General features: G+C 43.5%; 1 protein-coding gene across 3 annotated transcripts; it reads right to left on the reverse strand.

The window, feature by feature from the left end:
• Positions 1-12,859: 12,859 nt before the first annotated feature.
• Positions 12,860-24,565, reverse strand: LOC129835484 (endogenous retroviral envelope protein HEMO-like). Of its 3 annotated transcripts, XM_055901125.1 has the most exons (4): positions 24,270-24,551; positions 23,344-23,504; positions 23,075-23,232; positions 12,860-16,299 (listed from the first exon to the last, which is right to left on the reverse strand). In XM_055901125.1, the coding sequence occupies exon 4, from the start codon at positions 16,094-16,096 to the stop codon at positions 14,765-14,767; it is 1,332 nt and encodes a 443-aa protein (XP_055757100.1). In that variant the 5' UTR covers positions 16,097-16,299; positions 23,075-23,232; positions 23,344-23,504; positions 24,270-24,551; the 3' UTR covers positions 12,860-14,764. The 3 variants fall into 3 exon arrangements, 2 of the variants coding, with proteins under 2 accessions (XP_055757100.1, XP_055757109.1); XM_055901134.1 differs by having other exon boundaries at positions 12,860-16,160; positions 23,075-23,504; XR_008756414.1 differs by lacking the exon at positions 12,860-16,299 and adding an exon at positions 19,983-22,999 and having other exon boundaries at positions 23,075-23,504; positions 24,270-24,565.
• Positions 24,566-24,717: the final 152 nt, after the last annotated feature.

Here is a 24,717-nt window from a genome sequence, read left to right on the forward strand (position 1 = left end):
CTCATCTCTCCCAAGTGGTCATTCTCTCTTTCTCCCCTTACCCATCTGTCTATCGCCTCCTTTGAATTCCATGCTGTCACAGTTACCAGCCCTTTCAAGCTTAACATCCTTATCATTTATCGCCCTCCAGGTTCCCTCGGAGAGTTCATCAATGAGCTTGATGCCTTGATAAGCTCCTTTCCTGAGGACGGCTCACCTCTCACAGTTCTGGGTGACTTTAACCTCCCCATGTCTACCTTTGACTCATTCCTCTCTGCCTCCTTCTTTCCACTCCTCTCCTCTTTTGACCTCACCCTCTCACCTTCCCCCCCTACTCACAAGGCAGGCAATACGCTTGACCTCATCTTTACTAGATGCTGTTCTTCCACTAACCTCTTTGCAACTCCCCTCCAAGTCTCCGACCACTACCTTGTATCCTTTTCCCTCTCGCTCTCATCCAACACTTCCCACACTGCCCCTACTCGGATGGTATCGCGCCGTCCCAACCTTCGCTCTCTCTCCCCCGCTACTCTCTCCTCTTCCATCCTATCATCTCTTCCCTCTGCTCAAACCTTCTCCAATCTATCTCCTGATTCTGCCTCCTCAACCCTCCTCTCCTCCCTTTCTGCATCCTTTGACTCTCTATGTCCCCTATCCTCCAGGCCGGCTCGGTCCTCCCCTCCCGCTCCGTGGCTCGACGACTCATTGCGAGCTCACAGAACAGGGCTCCGGGCAGCCGAGCGGAAATGGAGGAAAACTCGCCTCCCTGCGGACCTGGCATCCTTTCACTCCCTCCTCTCTACATTTTCCTCTTCTGTCTCTGCTGCTAAAGCCACTTTCTACCACTCTAAATTCCAAGCATCTGCCTCTAACCCTAGGAAGCTCTTTGCCACCTTCTCCTCCCTCCTGAATCCTCCCCCCCCCCCCCCCCCCCCTCCTCCCTCTCTGCAGACGACTTCGTCAACCATTTTGAAAAGAAGGTCGACGACATCCGATCCTCGTTTGCTAAGTCAAACGACACCGCTGGTTCTGCTCACACTGCCCTACCCTGTGCTCTGACCTCTTTCTCCCCTCTCTCTCCAGATGAAATCTCGCGTCTTGTGACGGCCGGCCGCCCAACAACCTGCCCGCTTGACCCTATCCCCTCCTCTCTTCTCCAGACCATTTCCGGAGACCTTCTCCCTTACCTCACCTCGCTCATCAACTCATCCTTGACCGCTGGCTACGTCCCTTCCGTCTTCAAGAGAGCGAGAGTTGCACCCCTTCTGAAAAAACCTACACTCGATCCCTCCGATGTCAACAACTACAGACCAGTATCCCTTCTTTCTTTTCTCTCCAAAACTCTTGAACGTGCCGTCCTTGGCCAGCTCTCCTGCTATCTCTCTCAGAATGACCTTCTTGATCCAAATCAGTCAGGTTTCAAGACTAGTCACTCAACTGAGACTGCTCTTCTCTGTATCACGGAGGCGCTCCGCACTGCTAAAGCTAACTCTCTCTCCTCTGCTCTCATCCTTCTAGACCTATCGGCTGCCTTCGATACTGTGAACCATCAGATCCTCCTCTCCACCCTCTCCGAGTTGGGCATCTCCGGCGCGGCCCACGCTTGGATTGCGTCCTACCTGACAGGTCGCTCCTACCAGGTGGCGTGGCGAGAATCTGTCTCCTCACCACGCGCTCTCACCACTGGTGTCCCGCAGGGCTCTGTTCTAGGCCCTCTCCTATTCTCGCTATACACCAAGTCACTTGGCTCTGTCATAACCTCACATGGTCTCTCCTATCATTGCTATGCAGACGACACACAATTAATCTTCTCCTTTCCCCCTTCTGATGACCAGGTGGCGAATCGCATCTCTGCATGTCTGGCAGACATATCAGTGTGGATGACGGATCATCACCTCAAGCTGAACCTCGGCAAGACGGAGCTGCTCTTCCTCCCGGGGAAGGACTGCCCGTTCCATGATCTCGCCATCACGGTTGACAACTCCATTGTGTCCTCCTCCCAGAGCGCTAAGAACCTTGGCGTGATCCTGGACAACACCCTGTCGTTCTCAACTAACATCAAGGCGGTGGCCCGTTCCTGTAGGTTCATGCTCTACAACATCCGCAGAGTACGACCCTGCCTCACACAGGAAGCGGCGCAGGTCCTAATCCAGGCACTTGTCATCTCCCGTCTGGATTACTGCAACTCGCTGTTGGCTGGGCTCCCTGCCTGTGCCATTAAACCCCTACAACTCATCCAGAATGCCGCAGCCCGTCTGGTGTTCAACCTTCCCAAGTTCTCTCACGTCACCCCGCTCCTCCGCTCTCTCCACTGGCTTCCAGTTGAAGCTCGCATCCGCTACAAGACCATGGTGCTTGCCTACGGAGCTGTGAGGGGAACGGCACCTCAGTACCTTCAGGCTCTGATCAGGCCCTACACCCAAACAAGGGCACTGCGTTCATCCACCTCTGGCCTGCTCGCCTCCCTACCACTGAGGAAGTACAGTTCCCGCTCAGCCCAGTCAAAACTGTTCACTGCTCTGGCACCCCAATGGTGGAACAAACTCCCTCACTACGCCAGGAGAGCGGAGTCAATCCCCACCTTCCGGAGACACCTGAAACCCCACCTCTTCAAGGAATACCTAGGATAGGATAAAGCAATCCTTCTGCCCCCCCCCCCCCTTAAAAGATTTAGATGCACTATTGTAAAGTGGCTGTTCCACTGGATGTCATAAGGTGAATGCACCAATTTGTAAGTCGCTCTGGATAAGAACGTCTGCTAAATGACTTAAATGTAATGTAAATGTACTGTTGTCAAACTGTTACCTGCCCAGCCTCCTCTCCTCCAGGTATACCTCTACTGTAGCCAACCTGTTACCTGCCCAGCCTGCTCTCCTCCAGGTATAACTCTACTGTAACCAACCTGTTACCTGGCCAGCCTCCTCTCCTCCAGGTATAACTCTACTGTAGTCAACCTGTTACCTGCCCAGCCTGCTCTCCTCCAGGTATAACTCTACTGTAACCAACGTGTTACCTGCCCAGCCTCCTCTCCTCCAGGTATAACTCTACTGTAACCAACCTGTTACCTGCCCAGCCTCCTCTCCTCCAGGTATAACTCTACTGTAGTCAACCTGTTACCTGCCCAGCCTCCTCTTCTCCAGGTATAACTCTACTGTAACCAACCTGTTACCTGCCCAGCCTGCTCTCCTCCAGGTATAACTCTACTGTAACCAACCTGTTACCTGCCCAGCCTGCTCTCCTCCAGGTATAACTCTACTGTAACCAACCTGTTACCTGCCCAGCCTCCTCTCCTCCAGGTATAACTCTACTGTAGCCAACCTGTTACCTGCCCAGCCTCCTCTCCTCCAGGTATAACTCTACTGTAGCCAACCTGTTACCTGCCCAGCCTCCTCTCCTCCAGGTATAACTCTACTGTAACCAACCTGTTACCTGCCCAGCCTGCTCTCCTCCAGGTATAACTCTACTGTAACCAACCTGTTACCTGCCCAGCCTCCTCTCCTCCAGGTATAACTCTACTGTAGCCAACCTGTTACCTGCCCAGCCTCCTCTCCTCCAGGTATAACTCTACTGTAACCAACCTGTTACCTGCCCAGCCTGCTCTCCTCCAGGTATAACTCTACTGTAACCAACCTGTTACCTGCCCAGCCTCCTCTCCTCCAGGTATAACTCTACTGTTGTCAACCTGTTACCTGCCCAGCCTCCTCTCCTCCAGGTATAACTCTACTGTAGCCAACCTGCCTGCCCAGCCTCCTCTCCTCCAGGTATAACTCTACTGTAGTCAACCTGTTACCTGCCCAGCCTCCTCTCCCCCAGGTATAACTCTACTGTACCCAACCTGTTACCTGCCCAGCCTGCTCTCCTCAAGGTATAACTCTACTGTAGTCAACAGTCAACAGCCTGCTCTCTCTTGGTTTCAGGATTCTTGACTATACCTTGAAGAGATACATTCAAGTATTTCATCATCCAATAATTTGTTTGTGTCATTGTCTACAAAGTCATGGACATGTGCTCCAAGACAGTTGGCCACTACAATACACTTTTGTTTCTCCCAGGCCCACCTCAAGACCCCCAGACAAGCATGATTCCACCTTAAAGTAGGGAAAGGGAGAAGTGGTATACAGAGTCATATACTCATAAAGTTTTGTCATTGAGTTTTCAACCAAAAATACTATGATGCATTGACATGACATGGTATAATTCCATATGGCGGCCATGTTAGCTAACCATTACTACATGGGCTATATTAATAACAGTTCATGGACATTTCTGAATTTCAAACAATCCTTTTAACTGAACATCTCAAAATAGAATTTGAATGAATGGAATGCAGCAGAAACATGGTGTCCTTTATAAAAGGTGGCCATATATACAGGGCATTCGGAAAGTCTTCAGACCCCTTGACTTTTACATTTTTTGTATGTCACAGACTTATTCTAAATGTATTAAATCATTTTTTCACATACATTATCAAGCATTTCACACACATTATCCAGATAGTGTGTAACGGCTGTCCTCCTCTTCTTCATCCGAAGAGGAGCAGGGATTGAACCAAGGCGCAGCGAAGTTTGAATACATAATGAATTTATTGACAAGACGAAAAAACACGAACTTGACTATACACTAACAAAACAAATAAACGGTGTAGAACAGATCTGAACGACGGACTCACATAACACACGAGAACGCAGGAACAGGGAAAAAGCCTACACATAAATGACACTTAACAAACAAACCGAAACCAGTCCCGTGTGGCGCAACGACATACACAAACACAGGAGACAATCACCCACAACGAACACTGTGACAACGCCTACCTAAATATGACTATTAATTAGAGGAACGCCAAACACCTGCCTCTAATTAAGAGCCATACCAGGCAACCCAAAACCAACACAGAAACAGAAAACATAGAATGCCCACCCAACCTCACGTCCTGACCAACTAACACACATAACAACTAACATAAATAGGTCAGGAACGTGACATAGTGACTGTTAGCACTTGGTGGTCTACAGCAGCTTCCCACCAGAACAGGCTTTAGTTGAGGCAGATGAACCTGTAGCCGTATTACTTCAACAGTATTTAACATGAGATTGTCTCTAAGCTTTACAGGAATGTGGTTCTGAATACAGACCGCAACACCGCCTCCGTTGGCATTTCTGTCTTTTCGGTAGATGTTATAACCATGTATTGCTACCCACTGTATCATCAAAGGTATTGTCTAAGTGAGTTTCAGAGATAGTCAGAATATGAATGTCTTCTGTTACAAGCAAGTTATTGACTTCTTGGACCTTGTTTCTTAGGCTACGTATGTTAATTTGGGCTATTTTTAGCACTTATCTGGGTTGCTTGATTGTTTTTAATGCTTTACAGGGAAGCTTATCAGAGGTAGACTTCCTCATGTTATTGACATTGGAGCTGATAGTACAGGGTGAGCTGCATAAAGTGGTCTTCCTACTATTGCACACCACCTCAGTGCTAACAGTGTAACTCTGGTTTATAGCTGTAGCTGTAGGATACACAGATGTATTTGGTGAAATTAGGGGGACATAAATTAACTCTTTCATTGTGTTTGCCAATGCCTTTAAGATCATGTACATTTGATGCAGCGTTATGACAACTCATTGTCACAATGGTAGGGATTAACTGACCTGGTCTTGGATCATTTATCAGTCATTGTCACAATGGAAGTGATTTAACTGAGCTGGTCTTGGATCATATATCAGTCATTGTTACAATGGAAGTGATTAACTGAGCTGGTCTTGGATCATTTATCCGTCATTGTTTCAACTCAGCCTTGAAATGCGTGGACAGAGTCCAGGAGCCAAGATGATTTGGATGGACTCCGTCAATATCAATAATAGTGACTCCAGCAGAGCTACAGTGGACCTGAAATCATTGCCAATTTTTTGGAGTCTTTTCACGCTAAAATCAGTTCTTTAAAATCAATTTTCAAATGTTCCGAGCTAACCCTCCTGATGAGGTGAAGGGGAGAGAGAGAAGAGAGGGGAGAGAGAGAAGAGAGTTTGAAGGTCCAAAACAGCTTTTTTTCATCAATGTCAAAATCATTACTGTGTAGCAATGAAGTACCTTACTGTAATAGAGTTCTATTAAATAGGGCAAAAATTGCTTTTTTGGCAAAAAACTTTCTCAAGCAAGAATTTTGCTATGACTGTCTGGGAGTTTTCTGAGTGGAAACCTGTTATTGGCAGAGAAGTTTGGAACTCTCTTTTATATTGTTTTTTTAACCAATTTACCACATGGTGATGTCACCATGGAAAGCTGAATTTCCCGCACATGCAAACCTGTTGATTAGAAGCTCCTGTCGACATCGTATTTTCAACTAGAAACTATCAGGAAATAACTCCTTTTTTCACACTTTACAGTGTTAGTTTCATCAGCTGTTGTACAATATGATACAAAACACTGGAAATTACATTTTGACTGCACCGGGCCTTTACACTAAACAAAGCTAGAAATACATTTCACACCCATTTGCAAAACAAAAATAAAGGACATATCAACCCAGTAACTTTACAACAAGCTCTCACAGACACACTGCAGAATCCGACGTTTGAAACTTCTTTAGGATCGGCGTCCCGTCAACGGGACAGTTGTAAATCATTCAACGCATTATCAAGATCAGAGATTTTAGAGAAACAACAAATGTCGGTACATAGACTTAAATTGTCTGAACGCTTAACCTGTTGAGGATGGGGGCGCTGTTGTGACTATTTATGCTAATCGTGTAATTTTTGAAACGGCTTCCCACAAAATCCTTGATCGTACAATATGCATATTATTATTATTATTGGATAGAAAACAGTCTATAGTTTCTATAGGAGTTGAAATTTTGTCTCTAAGTGGAACAGAGCCCATTCTACAGCAATTTCCCTGACATGGAGTCAGATTTCAGAAATTTTGCCCACTGTTCTGGAGTCAGTTAAAAGGGCACTGTTATTGCTATGACTATACGGACACTGCTTACGTCTTCCCCTGGATGCCTTTACGTGATGACGATTTCAATGGGGTCGATTGCGCGTTCACAGGCACTACAAATTAAAAAACCCTGTAGGTAGGAGCTCCTTTGCAGCTGCGTAATGCGCGTGGAGGACATCGACCTGCTATTTTTCCAAGCGTTAGTTTAGCCTGTTATATTTCTCCGGTCATCTTTTTACTCGTTATAGGAGTTAAAAACATCATAAGGTAGTTAATTTAAAGCGTTTTATAGCAATTTATATCCGTTTAGTGCGATTTTGGGACATTTATTTTTGAAACGCTGTGAATAGCTGGGCACGCTTTCAGTTCATCCCGAACGCAGTTGGCATTTCCACATGGCAAGAGGACAGCTTTCCACCAAAAGACGATTACTCCCAAGAAAGGATCCTTTGCCCAAGATACTGATGGAAGAACAGCTCAAAGTAGGACATTTTTATTATGATAAATCGTGTTTCTGTCGAAAAATGTTAGTGGCTTAGGACGCCATGTTTTTTGACGTAGCTTCGCTTGGCGCAAACTGTATTGAAAAGTAAGGATAATTTAAAAAATGTAATTCCGCAATTGTATTAAGAATTAAATTGTCTATCAATCCCTGTCCACCCTATATTTTTTAGTCACGTTTATGAGTATTTATGTATAAGAGTAGATCACTGTCTAAGTGGCGCAAGGACATTTTCTGACCAGCTGAGCTACATTTCACATTGTCTAACCATGATTTTGGTGGCTAAATATAAACATTTTCGATCAAACTCTATATGGATTGTGTAATATGATGTTACAGGAGTGTCATCTGAAGAATTCTGAGAAGGTTAGTGAAAAAATTTATATATTTTGGCGATGTTGACTTTTATCGCTCACTTTGGCTAGAATCAATGCTGGGCTGCTATGTGCTATGTGCTATGCTAATATAACGATTTATTGTGTTTTCGCTGTAAGACACTTAGAAAATCTGAAATATTGTCTGTATTCACAGGATCTGTGTCTTTCGATTAGTGTATGCTGTGTATTTTTACGAAATGTTTGATGATTAGTAGTTAGGTAAACACGTTGCTCATTGTAATTATTCTAGTCCATTTGTGACGGTGGGTGCAATTGTAACCTATGCCATCTACCTGAAATATGCACTTTTTTCTAACAAAACCTATCCCATACCATAAATATGTTATCAGACTGTCATCTGATGAGTTTTTTTGTTGGTTAGGGGCTATAAATATCTTAGTTTAGCCGAATTGGTGATAGCTACTGGTGTTGGTGGACAAATAAAAGATGGTGGATTATGCTAATGTGTTTTTAGGTAATAGATGTACATCTTTACATATTGTGTCTTCCCTGTAAAACATTTTAAAAATCGGACATGTTGACTGGATTCACAAGATCTGTGTCTTTCATTAGCTGTATTGGACTTTAATGTGTGAAAGTTAAATATTTTAAAAAAATATTTTTTTTGAATTTCGCGGCACTGGTTTTTCAGTGGGGGTGGGGGGGGAGTGCCGCTAGCGGCACGCTCATCCTAGACAGGTTAAATTCGTATTAATATAACTGCTCTGTCCAATTAATAGTAGCTATTACTGCAAAAAAATAACATGCTATTGTTTGAGGAGAGCTTTGAGGAGAGTTTTTTCACTGCAATAGGTTTGATAAATTCACCTGTGAAGGTGAAATGTGTACTTACATTCTGAAATCTTGCTCTGATTTATCATCCAAAGGGTCCCAGAGATAACATAAAGTGTCGTTTTGTTAGATAAAATAATTTTTCGTATCCTAAAAAAGTCCATATAGCATGCACGATTGATTTAGTATCTCCACTCGTTCAATTTGCAAAGAAAGGAATCTGTGAAAATCTCACCCTAAACGTTGTTTCTCAACGAGTCAAATCACGTTTGTATCTATTCCTCAGAGATCCTAGAAGGTAACAAGACTTCACTATTTCATTAGGGGTGTAGTATATCGTATAGGACTACATATTTGGTCAGAGAGCGACGACTTCATGGCACACAGATGACGAGGGCGGCCATCTCTTGAATGACTGTATCTTTGTCAAATAATCACCAATCGGGGTCAAACAAAGCTAGCTAGATAGCCAATGGGCTGGGCTTTACGGGAGTAAAATGTAGCTTCTAACCTTGTACAACAGCATGCCTTTGGACAAATATTACAAGGATATTCAGAGTTATGAAGTTATGAAGTAAAATATGAAGTTATGAAAACTGGTTGTTTTGCAAATATTGAACTTATAATATGGCTACAAAAAGTATTGAGGATCAGTCATACTCCATGTTATCCATCTGAAACTTTGCACATACACTGCTGCCATCTTGTGGACACTATCGTAGTTACAACCAGAGTGATGGCTATAACAGAGACATTTCTCTTGCATTTCAAAGATGGTGGTAAAAAAACACAGGTTGGTTTTTCACTTTGTATTTTCTTCTACCAGATCTATTGTGTTATATTCCCCTAAATTCAATTCACATTTCCACAAACTTCAAAGTGTTTCCTTTCAAATGGTACCAAAAATATTTATATCCTTGCTTCAGGTCCTGAGCTACAGGCAGTTAGATTTGGGTATGTCATTTAGGTGAAAATTGAAAAAAACAGGGCTATCCCGAAGAATATTTATTAATTTTAAACGTCACATTTTTGAAGGTTAAGTTTAGGGTTAAAGGAGTAGTTCACTATTTTACAACTTGATGTTATCAACTTGATGTTTCATCCTGAAAATTGTCTATGGGCCAGGAGACACTGAAATCCGCGACTACATTTTATTTTGACTACCTTTAGAATCTTCAGCTAACTTTAGCCATCACTAGCTAAAAATCAATGGAAGTGATCGGGTCATGTGAGCATGTTTTAAAAAATAAGGTCCAAATGCCCTGAAATCAAATCCTTATTTGGGTTAAAGTTAAAGGTGATTTGGCCATTTAAAAAAAAAACATGCTCACAGTGACTTCCAGTGATTTTTAGCTAGCATTGGCTAAGTTGGTAATGGACAGTTTTTCCTGGTCCTTAGACATTCAGGGTGAGGAACCATCTAACATGAAGTTGTAAAATAGTGAACGACTCCTTTAAGGTTTGGGTTAAAACCAGAAAAAAAGGGGTGCATAGCACATGGATTGAACACGCCCTTGGAGCCGGATCTCAGGCTTACTCACATCCACCATCCCCGTCCACAACCCCCTAGGAAAACCCAAGCCTACTTGATGGTAATAGTGCTCATGGTTGCTCCTAGTGGCAGATTTTAAAGAAGGCATCTCCCGACATTCTGGGACCTGGATGAACTTAATTAAAACATTTATTTTGACATGTTTAATGGAAAATGCTTACTTGAATGTTAGCTGAATATTACTTGAATTGAAGCTTTGTTTGATTTGTCTTAATCTCATAGCAATATGTCTTAACCTGTCTAGGATCAGCGTGGCGCTAGCGGCACACCCCCCCCCCCCCCACTGAAAAACCAGTGCCGCGAAATTCAAAAAAAATATTTTTTTAAAATATTTAACTTTCACACATTAAAGTCCAATACAGCTAATGAAAGACACAGATCTTATGAATCCAGTCAACATTTCCGATTTTTAAAATGTTTTACAGGGAAGACACAATATGTAAAGATGTACATCTATTACCTAAAAACACATTAGCATATTCCACCATCTTTTATTTGTCCACCAACACCAGTAGCCATCACCAATTCGGCTAAACTAAGATATTTATAGCCCCTAACCAACAAAAAAACTCATTAGATGACAGTCTGATAACATATTTATGGTATGGGATAGGTTTTGTTAGAAAAAAGTGCATATTTCAGGTATATGGCATAGTTTACAATTGCACCCACCATCACAAATGGACTAGAATAATTACAATGAGCAACGTGTTTACCTAACTACTAATCATCAAACATTTCGTAAAAATACACAGCATACACGAATCGAAAGACACAGATCCTGTGAATACAGACAATATTTCAGATTTTCTAAGTGTCTTACAGCGAAAACACAATAAATCGTTATATTAGCTTAGCACATAGCAATTAGCAGCCCAGCATTGATTCTAGCCAAAGTGAGCGATAAAAGTCAACATCGCCAAAAGATATTAATTTTTTCACTAACCTTCTCAGAATTCTTCCGATGACACTCCTGTAACATCACATTACAACATGCATATACAGTTTGATCGAAAATGTTTATATTTAGCCACCAAAATCATGGTTAGACAATGTGAAATGTAGACAAGCTGGTAAAGAAAACGTCCTTGCGCCACTTAGACAGTGATCTACTCTTATACATAAATACTCATAAACGTGACTAAAAAATATAGGGTGGACAGGGATTGATAGACAATTTAATTCTTAATACAATTGCGTTATTACATTTTTTAATTTATCCTTACTTTTCAATACAGTTTGCGCCAAGCGAAGCTACGTCAAAAAACATGGCGTCCTAAGCCACTAAAATGTTTCGACAGAAACACGATTTATCATAATAAAAATGTCCTACCTTGAGCTGTTCTTCCATCAGTATCTTGGGCAAAGGATCCTTTCTTGGGAGAAATCGTCTTTTGGTGGAAAGCTGTCCTCTTGCCATGTGGAAATGTCAACTACGTTCGGGATGAACTGAAAAGCGTTCCCAACTTTTCACATCGTTGCAAAAATAAATGTCCCAAAATCGCACTAAACGGATATAAATTGCTATAAAACGCTTTAAATTAACTACTTTGTGATGTTTGTAACTCCTATAACGAGTGAAAAGATGACCGGAGAAATATAACAGGCTAAACTAATGCTTGGAACAGGAGAGGGTCGGTGTCTTCCACGCGCGTTACGCAGCAAGAAAAGACTTGCTAGCTAAAGGTTTTTTTCATTTGTAGTGCCTGTGAACGAGCAATCGAGCCCGTTGGAATCGTCATCACGTAAAGGCATCCAGGGGAAGACGTAAGAAGTGTCCGTATAGTCATAGCAACGACAGTGCCCGTTTAAATGACTTCAGAAAAGTGGCCAACGTTTCTCAAATCTGACTCCATGTCAGGGAAATTGCTGTAGAATGGGCTCTGTTCCACTTAGAGACAAAATTTCAACTCCTATAGAAACTATAGACTGTTTTCTATCCAATAATAATAATAATATGCATATTGTACGATCAAGGATTTTGTGGGAAGCCGTTTAAAAAATTAGCCACATTAGCATAAATAGTCTAAACAGCGCCCCCATCCCCAACAGGTTAATTGAACACACAGTAAGACGTGTTTTGGCTTGCACCTTAATCTTGAGACTCTGAAGTTTCTAAAACTGTTTGAATCATGTCTGTGAGAACAACAGAACTTATGCAGCAGGCAAAACCCTGAGGACAAACCATTCAGAATTTGTATTTTTTTGATGTCACTGTCTTTTCAATACATTTTTTTAGAGACACCAGATTTCTAATGGACTTTCTTGCAGTTTCTACCGCTTTCACTGGATGTCACCAGTCATTGGAAATGGGTTGAGGTTATTCCTTTGTGTACTGAAGAAGTAGGGCTATCGTAAATGAGGGTCACATGAAGTACATTTTTGGAGAGAATCACGTTATGTAAAAAGTTGCGTCAGTTTGGTTTCGTTTTGTATTGAACACAGATCATCCCGTCTTCAAATTGATCGATTATTAACGTTTAAAAATACCTAACGTTGTATGACAAAAGTATTTTGAAATGTTTTGGTAAATTTACACGTAACTTTTGATATATTTTGTAGTGACTTGGCGAAAGTTGGAAGCAGTGTTTTTCTGGATGAAACGGTCCAAATAAATTGACATTTTGGATATATATCGACGGAATTAATAGAACAAAAGGACCATTTGTGATGTTTATGGGACATATTGGAGTGCCAACAAAAGAATTTCGTCAAAGGTAAGGCATGATTTATATTTTATTTCTGCGTTTTGTGTCGTGCTTGCAGTGTTGAAATATGCTACTCTGTTGTTTACTGATGTGCTATCATCAGATAATAGCATCTTATGCTTTTGCCGAAAAGCTTTTTTGATATCTGACATGTTGGCTGGATACACAACGAGAGTAGCTATAATTTGGTATCTTACATATGTGATTTAATGAAAGTTAGATTTTTATGTCATGTTATTTGAATATGGCTCGCTGTATTTTCCCTGGCTATTGGCCCGTGGGACGCGTCCCACCTGCCCCAGAGAAGTTAACAGTAGCAGGTACCCTAGTGGTTAGAGCGTTTGAGTTGTAACTGAAAGGTTGCAAGATCAAATCCCTGAGCTGACAAGGTAAAATTCTGTCATTCTGCCCCTGAACAAGGCAGTTAACCCAGTGTTCCTAGGCAGTTAATGAAAATAAGAATTTGTTCTTTACTGACTTGCCTAGTAAAATAAAATAAATAAAAAATAATGCCCTGCCAAACAGTGTTCATTTTGTCAACAATAACTATGACATAAAAAATCGTTGTCAACGACCTATTTTTTTCTCACAAAATCTATTAATGAGACAATTATAACAAATTAACCAAATGTCTCCTATCTTAACTTCCAGAAAATATTCTGGGCTGTTCTACCGATTGGTCTGAGGAGGTCACAGTCACCTGCATGAACCGCAATATAGTGAGAGAGAACAAACACAAGATGTACAATGCAATATCTCTTCAGACAACAACATTTCCCACCACACCTTCTCTTATCACTCTGTGATAAGTTACTCTGTGATAGTTATTACTATTGTAAAATGTTAAGGTGAGCGTTAGATTATGGCTTTAAACTATCAAAGGAGGTTCTATCAAAACACTGAAATCAACTCGTAAAATGCCACTTTATCCTTTCAAACCCTTCATTCTGGGTTGTACAATCTAAATGATAACTTACCCGTATTCCATAAGTCTAACACTTGTAAAACCATGGCAGTAGAATGGTTTAAATTAAGACCTTCCTTTCATACAGGTACACGCATGCTTCATTACATAAGTTCATTTATGGAAATACTATCATCATAATTAAGCTAAAATCTACAGTCAAGGTTATACTTCTGTCAACGGGAGTGAATCTATCAAAAAATACACCCACATACACAAGGTATTTATAGCTCAATGTTTAACCATTGTTTCCATAGCCCTTACCACAATGGTGTTAATATAGATGATTAACTCAACTTTAAACCTTCTAAACTTGTCAAACAAAAACAACCCTCAGTTATTACTCATCGTCTATATCTACAGGGGGAAAGGGAAGCTCCTCCAGCTTCAGTTATTACTCATCGTCTATATCTACAGGGGGAAAAGGGAAGCTCCTCCAGCTTCAGTTATAACTCATTGTCTATATCTACAGGGGGAAAGGGAAGCTCCTCCAGCTTCAGTTATTACTCATCGTCTATATCTACAGGGGGGAAAGGGAAGCTCCTCCAGCTTCAGTTATTACTCATCGTCTATATCTACAGGGGGGAAAGGGAAGCTCCTCCAGCGTCACCATCCTCTTGAAGAGCATTAAACATGATTTCTGCTGAGACCTTATTAGCCAGGGAGAATAGCCTTACAGCATGTTAGATAGCCTTACAGCATGTTAGATAGCCTTACAGCATGTTAGATAGCCTTACAGCATGTTAGATAGCCTTACAGCATGTTAGATAGCCTTACAGCATGTTAGATAGCCTTACAGCATGTTAGATAGCCTTACAGCATGTTAGATAGCCTTACAGCATGTTAGATAGCCTTACAGCATGTTAGATAGCTTTACAGCATTAGAGCATGTTAGATAGCCTTACAGCATGTTAGATAGCCTTAGAGCGTGTTAGATAGCCTTAGAGCGTGTTAGATAGCCTTACAGCATGTTAATACAATTATGCAGACTAAGCAAAAAACACACAATGCAGCCCATTGGGCAATTTGTGATCCCCAACTTCCAAACAGGGATTCCAACCAAGTTGCAAGCGTCCACTCTAGTTGTGGGGAATTATTTTTAGCAACAGTGGCAATGTATTCGGCAATATCAGTCATTTTAGAAGAGCGACCTGGGACAAAAGTACAACATTCATCGCCAATAATCGCACAAGTGCCCCCTTGAGCTACCAAAAGATAGTCAAGAGCCTCTCTGTTTTGAAGAGTCAATTCAGCCAATTCTTTTAGTTCCCCGTTCAATTGTTCGAGGGCATTTCGAGTTGCATTGCCAATTTTCTCTATGTGTCTAGAGATATCACGGATTTGGTCTATGGCCCCTGCAACTCCATACCCAGGGAAAAACCCGTCAAAGAACCTGGAGGCAGGTGCCTGAGTGTGAGTGACGTCAGCCAGAGACCTCTTATCTCTCCTCATTCCAGGAGGTCTGTAGTGTCTAAAGAGAGCCTTGAGATTCTTGTCATTGTTTGGAACGGTTCTCATTGCTGTCACCACAAACCCAACAGTACAAGTACCTCCCCAGTTCAGGGGAAGGCTATAGTAAGCCGTCTTACCACACAACCAGTAGGTGCCATTAGGGGCTCCTCTCAGAGTTGTTCTATGTTTGTCAAACCAAATTGTAAACGGTTCCTTATCAGTCTGACCATTCTCCTGTATCACCTTTAAATTGCAAGCATTTGATCCATTAATATTCATTGTACAATTACATTTGAATTCACCCAAATAGTGATCTCCATATCCTCTAATACACCAAGGGGCAGTCATCACCCCAGCCACTGAAATGGGTGGGAGTGAAACATTATCTGGTCTCACATAACAGAATATATTGTGTTGATTATATACCTTAACATTGTTGGTCATAGTATAAAAAGGTATTTTTCCTGCCAATGCTATAGTGAAGTTCACCCCTATCGGGACTCCTACAAGGGGGAGGCCTGCCCCTACCTTCAATGGACTCAACCCACACACCCAACAGTCCTTTCCTTTGGAGGTCAGGTTGGCAACCATTTGTGCTCTAGATAAGAACAAATTGTCCTCATGGTTGTGAGGGCCCAGCAGGGCTCTCCTTCTATGGTGACCATCTACTTCTAGGCCACTGCTCCGGGCCTGTGTTTGCCCCTTTGGCTCAGGACTCATTTGACCCTCTGTCAGGTTTCCCACAAGAAGACAGCCTACTGTTCCTATTAGCATTCCTGTGCTAATGCAGAGGAGGGCCACACGGCAGCACCGGAACTGGCGAATCCTCATCTTCTCCTGGATCAGGAACTCGTCTGCAGTGCGACACGTGGATCCAGGTATCTCTCTCAGCAACCTTCACCGCAGTGGGGGGGGAGAAGAACTTGATATCAACGGGGGTCCTTCCAACTCTTTCTCCTGAAGTTTTTGACCACCACGGAATCACCTGGGTTCAACCAGTGTTCAGCTCCACCTGCTAGGTTCGGCAAAGATGCCTTCACCCGGGGGAAAAGAGTCTTAAGAACACCGTTAAGGGAGACACAATTCTCTACAATGTCTTCCTCTGTTCCTTGCAGGGACAACCTGTTCTGGGGAAAAGGTGTATTAGTCATTAGTCTTAACGGGGTGTCTCTCAAGTCCAACCTCGGGCTACGGTCAACGTCACTGGCTAGGTCACAGTCATGGTCTTCACCGGCATCTGCTGTAGGGAGAAGCGTTGAAGGGTTAAGAATTGTACATTGTTTCAGAGTAACATGGGACATTGTCAACAATATGTTCTGATAGTCTAGGAGTCTCGCACGTGTCAAATTAGACGTTTTTTTTGCCTGTGTAAGGTATTGTTAGAGGAGACATTGCCACAATATTAGAACATGCCAAAACAGCCTCAGTAGTAGCCACTACCGATCTCAAACAGGAAACAATTCCATCTGATCACAGTATCCAGTAATAATAACCAACAGGTCTATATCCCATAATACTGTGTCAAAACTGCTGACATGAAACAACCTCTTGGGGTTCGTTCCTTACGTCCTTCTTTGTCAATCATTGGTTCATTGGTGAAATTAGCATTATGACAATATCTTTAATTAAATCATTCAAAAACCTTTATTAATGCAATTGCAGACAGAAGTTGACAAACAGGAACATAGCACGCATGTTTCCCAGTAAGTTCTGCATCAAACAAAAGGTCTCCAGTGGTTTTATTAAACCCTAAGTCGTGACCTGATGACGTCACTGCCTATATCATCATCCTCTACTCCTGGGACCAAAACCATGCCTACAAAGCTGTATAAACAGGGCCCTTATTGTTAGCTAAACACTTAGCAGTAAATGTCCCCTTCCCCCAAAGTTGACCTATTGTGGAATGTTTACCTAGTCTTATCTCCTTCACTCCCCTGCAGAGTTCTGTCTAAGGGCCTCTTTATAATGAGGCAGAGAGAGAACTAAAATACAAATGTAGAACAATACTAAACTTCTACAATGACTATATCTATTATTAATCAGTAGTCTAAAACCCTATAAATGTAAGGAGTGAGGGGTATTTTAACCCCTCCTTTTCTATTAATAAAACATAAGCATAATACATTTTTTCTAATACATCAAACATTTGGGTACAGCCCTTTTTATGACCCCTGGGTGAACCCGACAAACCCGTCTCTGATACAAAGAGTTGGAGCGGTTCAGTATGGTCTGTCAAGCCCAAGAAAGGGCTAGATATTAATGTTTCTTTCAATTTTAACAATGCCACCTCAGCCTTATCACTCCAGACCACAACTTCACTCGCCTCCATCTTTCTCCCATTAATACAATCCTGCAGCGGTTGAACTATCTCTGCACAGTCCTTCAACCACGGACAACAGTAACCAGCACACACCCAACAAAGACATCATGTGCTGCTTTGGTGACAGGTTTAGGCAAAGCTATAATTGCCTCTAATCTATCCTGGTGAGATATATTTTCTGACTGTGAGCAAATCAACAAATCATCAACATATTGAACCAAAATACTTCCACCGGGGGCAACAAAACCTTTAAGGTTTCAAGCCATTTCTTGGGCAAAGATGGCAGGTGATTCAACCTAGCCTTGAGGCATCAAGTCCATTCTTTATTTACCAAGAAACGTAAACAGGAACAACTCCTGTGACTGTTCAGGGATACTGAAGAAATCAATCACCAAATCAATTACCGAAAAACAACAACTACACCTGGGATAACATGCTAACAGTGTTAGGGACCAACTACCTGGAGGCACCTGGGATAACATGCTAACAGTGTTAGGGACCAACTACCTGGAGGCACCTGGGATAACATGCTAACAGTGTTAGGCACCAACTACCTGGAGGCACCTGGGATAACATGCTAACAGTGTTAGGCACCTGGGATAACATGCTAACAGTGTTAGGCACCAACTACCTGGAGGCACCTGGGATAACATGCTAACAGTGTTAGGCACCAACTACCTGGAGGCACCTGGGATAACATGCTAACATTGTTAGGCACCAACTACCTGGAGGCACCTGGGATAACATGCTAACAGTGTTAGGCACCTGGGATAACATGCTAACAGTGTTAGGCACCAACTACCTGGAGGCACCTGGGATAACATGCTAACAGTGTTAGGGACCAACTACCTGGAGGCACCTGGGATAACATGCTAACAGTGTTAGGGACCAACTACCTGGAGGCACCTGGGATAACATGCTAACAGAGTTAGGGACCAACTACCTGGAGGCACCTGGGATAACATGCTAACAGTGTTAGGGACCAGCTACCTGGAGGCACCTGGGATAACATGCTAACAGTGTTAGGGACCAACTACCTGGAGGCACCTGGGAAAACATGCTAACAGTGTTAGGGACCAACTACCTGGAGGCACCTGGGATAACATGCTAACAGAGTTAGGGAACAACTACCTGGAGGCACCTGGGATAACATGCTAACAGTGTTAGGGACCAGCTACCTGGAGGCACCTGGGATAACATGCTAACAGTGTTAGGCACCTGGGATAACATGCTAACAGTGTTAGGCACCAACTACCTGGAGGCACCTGGGATAACATGCTAACAGTGTTAGGCACCAACTACCTGGAGGCACCTGGGATAACATGCTAACAGTGTTAGGCACCAACTACCTGGAGGCACCTGGGATAACATGCTAACAGTGTTAGGGACCAACTACCTGGAGGCACCTGGGATAACATGCTAACAGTGTTAGGCACCTGGGATAACATGCTAACAGTGTGAGGCACCAACTACCTGGAGGCACCTGGGATAACATGCTAACAGTGTTAGGCACCAACTACCTGGAGGCACCTGGGATAACATGCTAACAGTGTTAGGCACCAACTACCTGGAGGCACCTGGGATAACATGCTAACAGTGTGAGGCACCAACTACCTGGAGGCACCTGGGATAACATGCTAACAGTGTTAGGCACCAACTACCTGGAGGCACCTGGGATAACATGCTAACAGTGTTAGGCACCTGGGATAACATGCTAACAGTGTTAGGCACCAACTACCTGGAGGCACCTGGGATAACATGCTGACAGTGTTAGGCACCAACTACCTGGAGGCACCTGGGATAACATGCTAACAGTGTTAGGCACCAACTACCTGGAGGCACCTGGGATAACATGCTAACAGTGTTAGGCACCAACTACCTGGAGGCACCTGGGATAACATGCTAACAGTGTTAGGCACCAACTACCTGGAGGCACCTGGGATAACATGCTAACAGTGTTAGGCACCAACTACCTGGAGGCACCTGGGATAACATGCTAACAGTGTTAGGCACCTGGGATAACATGCTAACAGTGTTAGGCACCAACTACCTGGAGGCACCTGGGATAACATGCTAACAGTGTTAGGCACCAACTACCTGGAGGCACCTGGGATAACATGCTAACAGTGTTAGGCACCTGGGATAACATGCTAACAGTGTTAGGCACCTGGGATAACATGCTAACAGTGTTAGGCACCAACTACCTGGAGGCACCTGGGATAACATGCTAACAGTGTGAGGCACCAACTACCTGGAGGCACCTGGGATAACATGCTAACAGTTTGAGGCACCAACTACCTGGAGGCACCGGGGATAACATGCTAACAGTGTTAGGGACCAACTACCTGGAGGCACCTGGGATAACATGCTAACAGTGTTAGGGACCAACTACCTGGAGGCACCTGGGATAACATGCTAACAGTGTTAGGCACCAACTACCTGGAGGCACCTGGGATAACATGCTAACAGTGTTAGGGACCAACTACCTGGAGGCACCTGGGATAACATGCTAAGAGTGTTAGGCACCAACTACCTGGAGGCACCTGGGATAACATGCTAACAGTGTTAGGCACCTGGGATAACATGCTAACAGTGTTAGGCACCTGTGATAACATGCTAACAGTGTTAGACACCTGGGATAACATGCTAACAGTGTTAGGCACCTGGGATAACATGCTAACAGTGTTAGGCACCAACTACCTGGAGGCACCTGGGATAACATGCTAACAGTTTGAGGCACCAACTACCTGGAGGCACCTGGGATAACATGCTAACAGTGTTAGGGACCAACTACCTGGAGGCACCTAGGATAACATGCTAACAGTGTTAGGCACCTGGGGTAACATGCTAACAGTGTTAGGCTCCAACTACCTGGAGGCACCTGGGATAACATGCTAACAGTGTTAGGCACCTGGGATAACATGCTAACAGTGTTAGGCACCAACTACCTGGAGGCACCTGGGATAACATGCTAACAGTGTTAGGGACCAACTACCTGGAGGCACCTGGGATAACATGCTAACAGTGTTAGGCACCAACTACCTGGAGGCACCTGGGATAACATGCTAACAGTGTGAGGCACCAACTACCTGGAGGCACCTGGGATAACATGCTAACAGTGTTAGGCACCAACTACCTTGAGGCACCTGGGATAACATCCTAACAGTGTTAGGCACCTGGGATAACATGCTAACAGTGTGAGGCACCAACTACCTGGAGGCACCTGGGATAACATGCTAACAGTGTTAGGCATCTGGGATAACATGCTAACAGTGTTAGGTACCTGGGATAACATGCTAACAGTGTTAGGCACCAACTACCTGGAGGCACCTGGGATAACATGCTAACAGTGTGAGGCACCAGGGGTGCTCTAGCATGTACAGCATCATTTACAAGTCTAAGTTCTTGCACAAAACGATAATCACCCGATGGTTTTCCTAACAGATACAATTGGTGTGTTAGAGGGTGAATTCTGACAGGGAACCAGAGCTCTTCTTTCAACTAACGCACTATGAATGGCAATGATACCCTTTTCGGCTTCTTTGCTAAGAGGGTACTGAGCTTTATAAGGCCTTTTGCAATAACCACAACAGGTGCAGCTCCTTTCATGCGTCCATTGTCGGTCTTTGATTGAGCCCACAGTTCTTCAGGTATATCTGTTAGCCAATCAATGTATGAATTATCTTGTAATAACACACGCATGCTTTCAACAGGAATTGGTTCTTTCTCTGGTATTGTCATTGCAGTAGCCCAATATGGGGAATAGAAAGTTGCTGTTGTAGCTGACCACCTTCCCTCTTCTTCCAAGGCCACCCAATCAGTTGCTTCCATCACTTTCTTCATCCAAACATCCACATCGTTCCATTGTGTTCCAGGAGCTTTGATAAGCTACAGTATGTAACAGAACCAGACACTTCATACATGCCATTCTCTGTATCTGTCAGCTGCTACAAAGTCTTCTCCTCTGTATATCCCATCAGTCGGTATTTCTGCTTGGTCCATGTCTGCTGATATTCTGGGTCATCTTCACATGAGGGGGCAGCAGCAGTGCAATGGAGATGTTCAGAAACCTCCCAGTCAGCGTGCAACAAGGAAGAGAAATATGCCAGGCATAGCAATTCATCAGGCAGGGGAAGATGCCAGGCATAGCAATTCATCAGGCAGGGGAAGATGCCAGGCATAGCAATTCATCAGGCAGGGGAAGATGCCAGGCATAACATCCATCAGGCAGGGGAAGATGCCAGGCATAACAATTCATCAGGCAGGGAACGATGCCAGGCATAACAATTCATCAGGCAGAGGAAGATGCCAGGCTTAGCAATTCATCAGGCAGAGGAAAATGCCAGGCATAGCAATTCATCAGGCAGGGAAAGATGCCAGGCATAACAATTCATCAGGCAGGGGAAGATGCCAGGCATAGCAATTCATCAGGCAGAGGAAGATGCCAGGCATAACAATTCATCAGGCAGAGGAAGATGCCAGGCATAACATTCATCAGGCAGGGGAAGATGCCAGGCATAGCAATTCATAAGGCAGAGGAAGATGCCAGGCATAACAATTCATCAGGCAGGGGAAGATGCCAGGCATAGCAATTCATAAGGCAGAGGAAGATGCCAGGCATAACAATTCATCAGGCAGGGGAAGATGCCAGGCATAGCAATTCATCAGGCAGGGGAAGATGCCAGGCATAACATTCATCAGGCAGGGGAAGATGCCAGGCATAGCAATTCATCAGGCTGGGAAAGATGCCAGGCATAACAATTCATCAGGCAGGGGAAGATGCCAGGCATAGCAATTCATCAGGCAGGGAAAGATGCCAGGCATAACAATTCATCAGGCAGGGGAAGATGCCAGGCATAGCAATTCATCAGGCTGGGAAAGATGTCAGGCATAACAATTCATCAGGCAGGGAAAGATGCCAGGCATAACAATTCATCAGGCAGGGGAAGATGCCAGGCATAGCAATTCATCAGGCAGGGGAAGATGCCAGGCATAGCAATTCATCAGGCAGGGGAAGATGCCAGGCATAACAATTCATCAGGCAGGGGAAGATGCCATGTTCTCTTGCTTCAAGTGACAATCCTTCTTCAGTACAGGCTACCATAAGAATATTTTGAAGATAAATACAGAAGGCAGAAGATGAGAGGACTAAAAACTAGAGTACTAATCGCCAATAGTGAACTGTCAATGTAAATAGGAGTTGGGTTTCAGTTCAACAGCTGTTTAGAATCTGTGGAATGTCACTCGTGAACTCAGAGCTATGCGTGCTACGTTCTGTACATTGAGTCGGGAGCAGGATACTTGTTATTTGGCCATTGGCCCAGTTGTACTGCAAGGACTTCTGATTGGTCAACCCCAGGCTAGGGGTGGGGGGTTATAAATGGCATCCTGTTCCTTTGTTCTGTGGAGAAAAACTGAGGACAGGGGAGGTTTAGTTTTAATGGTTTTATTTTTTATTTTATTTTTTAAATGTATTTAAATTGACTTACTGAAAGTTCAGTAGATGTGTCCCTCTATTGTTCACTGATGAGATGTCTCCCCCTGGGCAGTTCACAGTCAAGGTGTGGTCTGGGCGGGTCCTCGTCGTCTTTTCGTCAGATGAGACATTCCCTCACGCCTTCCCATAGAATGCGCAGAATCAATCATCCTGTTTGTGATGCCAGAATTGTCGTGGGAGATTACCACCAGGTAGTCAAACTTAAAAGATTGTTTTTTAGAAATATATACGGCCAGAGAGGTTTCAATAAACTTAACGCACAAAGTACAGGTCTGACAGGAGCTGTGAACGGCCAATCCCTTCAGTTCTCTACCTCTACCGCCACACAAAAAAAACTACATGGGCATGGGTAGGTTCCTGCAGGTGACAGGCTGTTATCGCACGGGCTGTTCTGCCAATTGGCCTGAGGAGGTCACAGTCACCTGCACAAAGCACAATAGAGTGAGAGAGAACAAGCACAAGATGTACAATGCAAGGCTATCTCTTCAGACAACAACATTTCCCACCACACTTCCTGTATGGTTAATAATGGCTTGCCATTGGTTACAATGTTGCCAACTATGGTATACGAGTCGATAGCAAGTAAAAGGTCAATATTAATAATTTAATGAAAACAAAATGTGATTTAACTACACTCAAATTCTCCAGAGGTTTGTCAACTGATAAAAACTAAAACTAATGAAATTACTAAAATGTGACTAAGATTAAGGTATTTTGAGACTAAAAAATATAAAATAGTTATCAAAATAAATACTTCTGTCAAACAATCTCTGAGACGATTACATATACACTCTCTCGACACGCACGCACGCACGCACGCACGCACACACACACACACACACACACACACACACGTGAACCAAAATACAAAAAAAAAAATTGGGAGATGAAATATAGTGTTTACCTTTATCTCTACAATTGAAACTGCCAAACCTTCGTACTGTTAGTAGGCTAGTGACTCAAACCTTTGTTCTGTAGGTAGCTAGTGACTCAAACCTTTGTTTGGTTAGTAGAATTTAAATACACAATTATGAGATAAAAAAAATAAAAAAAATGTAAATCTGCAAAGTTGCAAATCTGACAAAGTTTCCTCTGGATCTAAATGTTGCCATTTAAAGTATTAATTAGGAGCAGACTGTCTACAGGTCTGGTTCTTTCTGTTCTGTCCCAGTTGTAAATCCACTCACCTCTTTACATTTGTGTGAGTGGTTCTTCAGATGAGTTTCTCCTCAGATCTGGAGTCAGTGATGAAGTCTGTCTCTCCCTCCTCTCTGTCAGTCTGTTTTTCTCTACACCCAGGGATGGTATTTTATACAGAACAGCTGAGTGTGTTACATGTCTGTACCTGTGTGTGTGTGTGTGTGTGTGTGTGTGTGTGTGTGTGTGTGTGTGTGTGTGTGTGTGTGTGTGTGTGTGCGTGCGTGCGTGCGTGCGTGCGTGCGTGCGTGCGTGCGTGCGTGCGTGCGTGCGTGCGTGCGTGTGTGTGTGTGTGTGTGTGTGTTGGCTGTAGCTATCATGGAACTCAACTGCTCAATGAGCTTGTTCCTGTATCACAGAAAAACAAGAACAAAACCCTGTGTACATAAGTAGGAGGGAAGTCAACGTCTGGCTGATCTATTGTCTGGCTGATCCATT

The sequence above is a fragment of the Salvelinus fontinalis genome, chromosome 3 (genome assembly GCF_029448725.1).
Source record: "Salvelinus fontinalis isolate EN_2023a chromosome 3, ASM2944872v1, whole genome shotgun sequence".
Classification (NCBI taxonomy): domain Eukaryota; kingdom Metazoa; phylum Chordata; class Actinopteri; order Salmoniformes; family Salmonidae; genus Salvelinus; species Salvelinus fontinalis.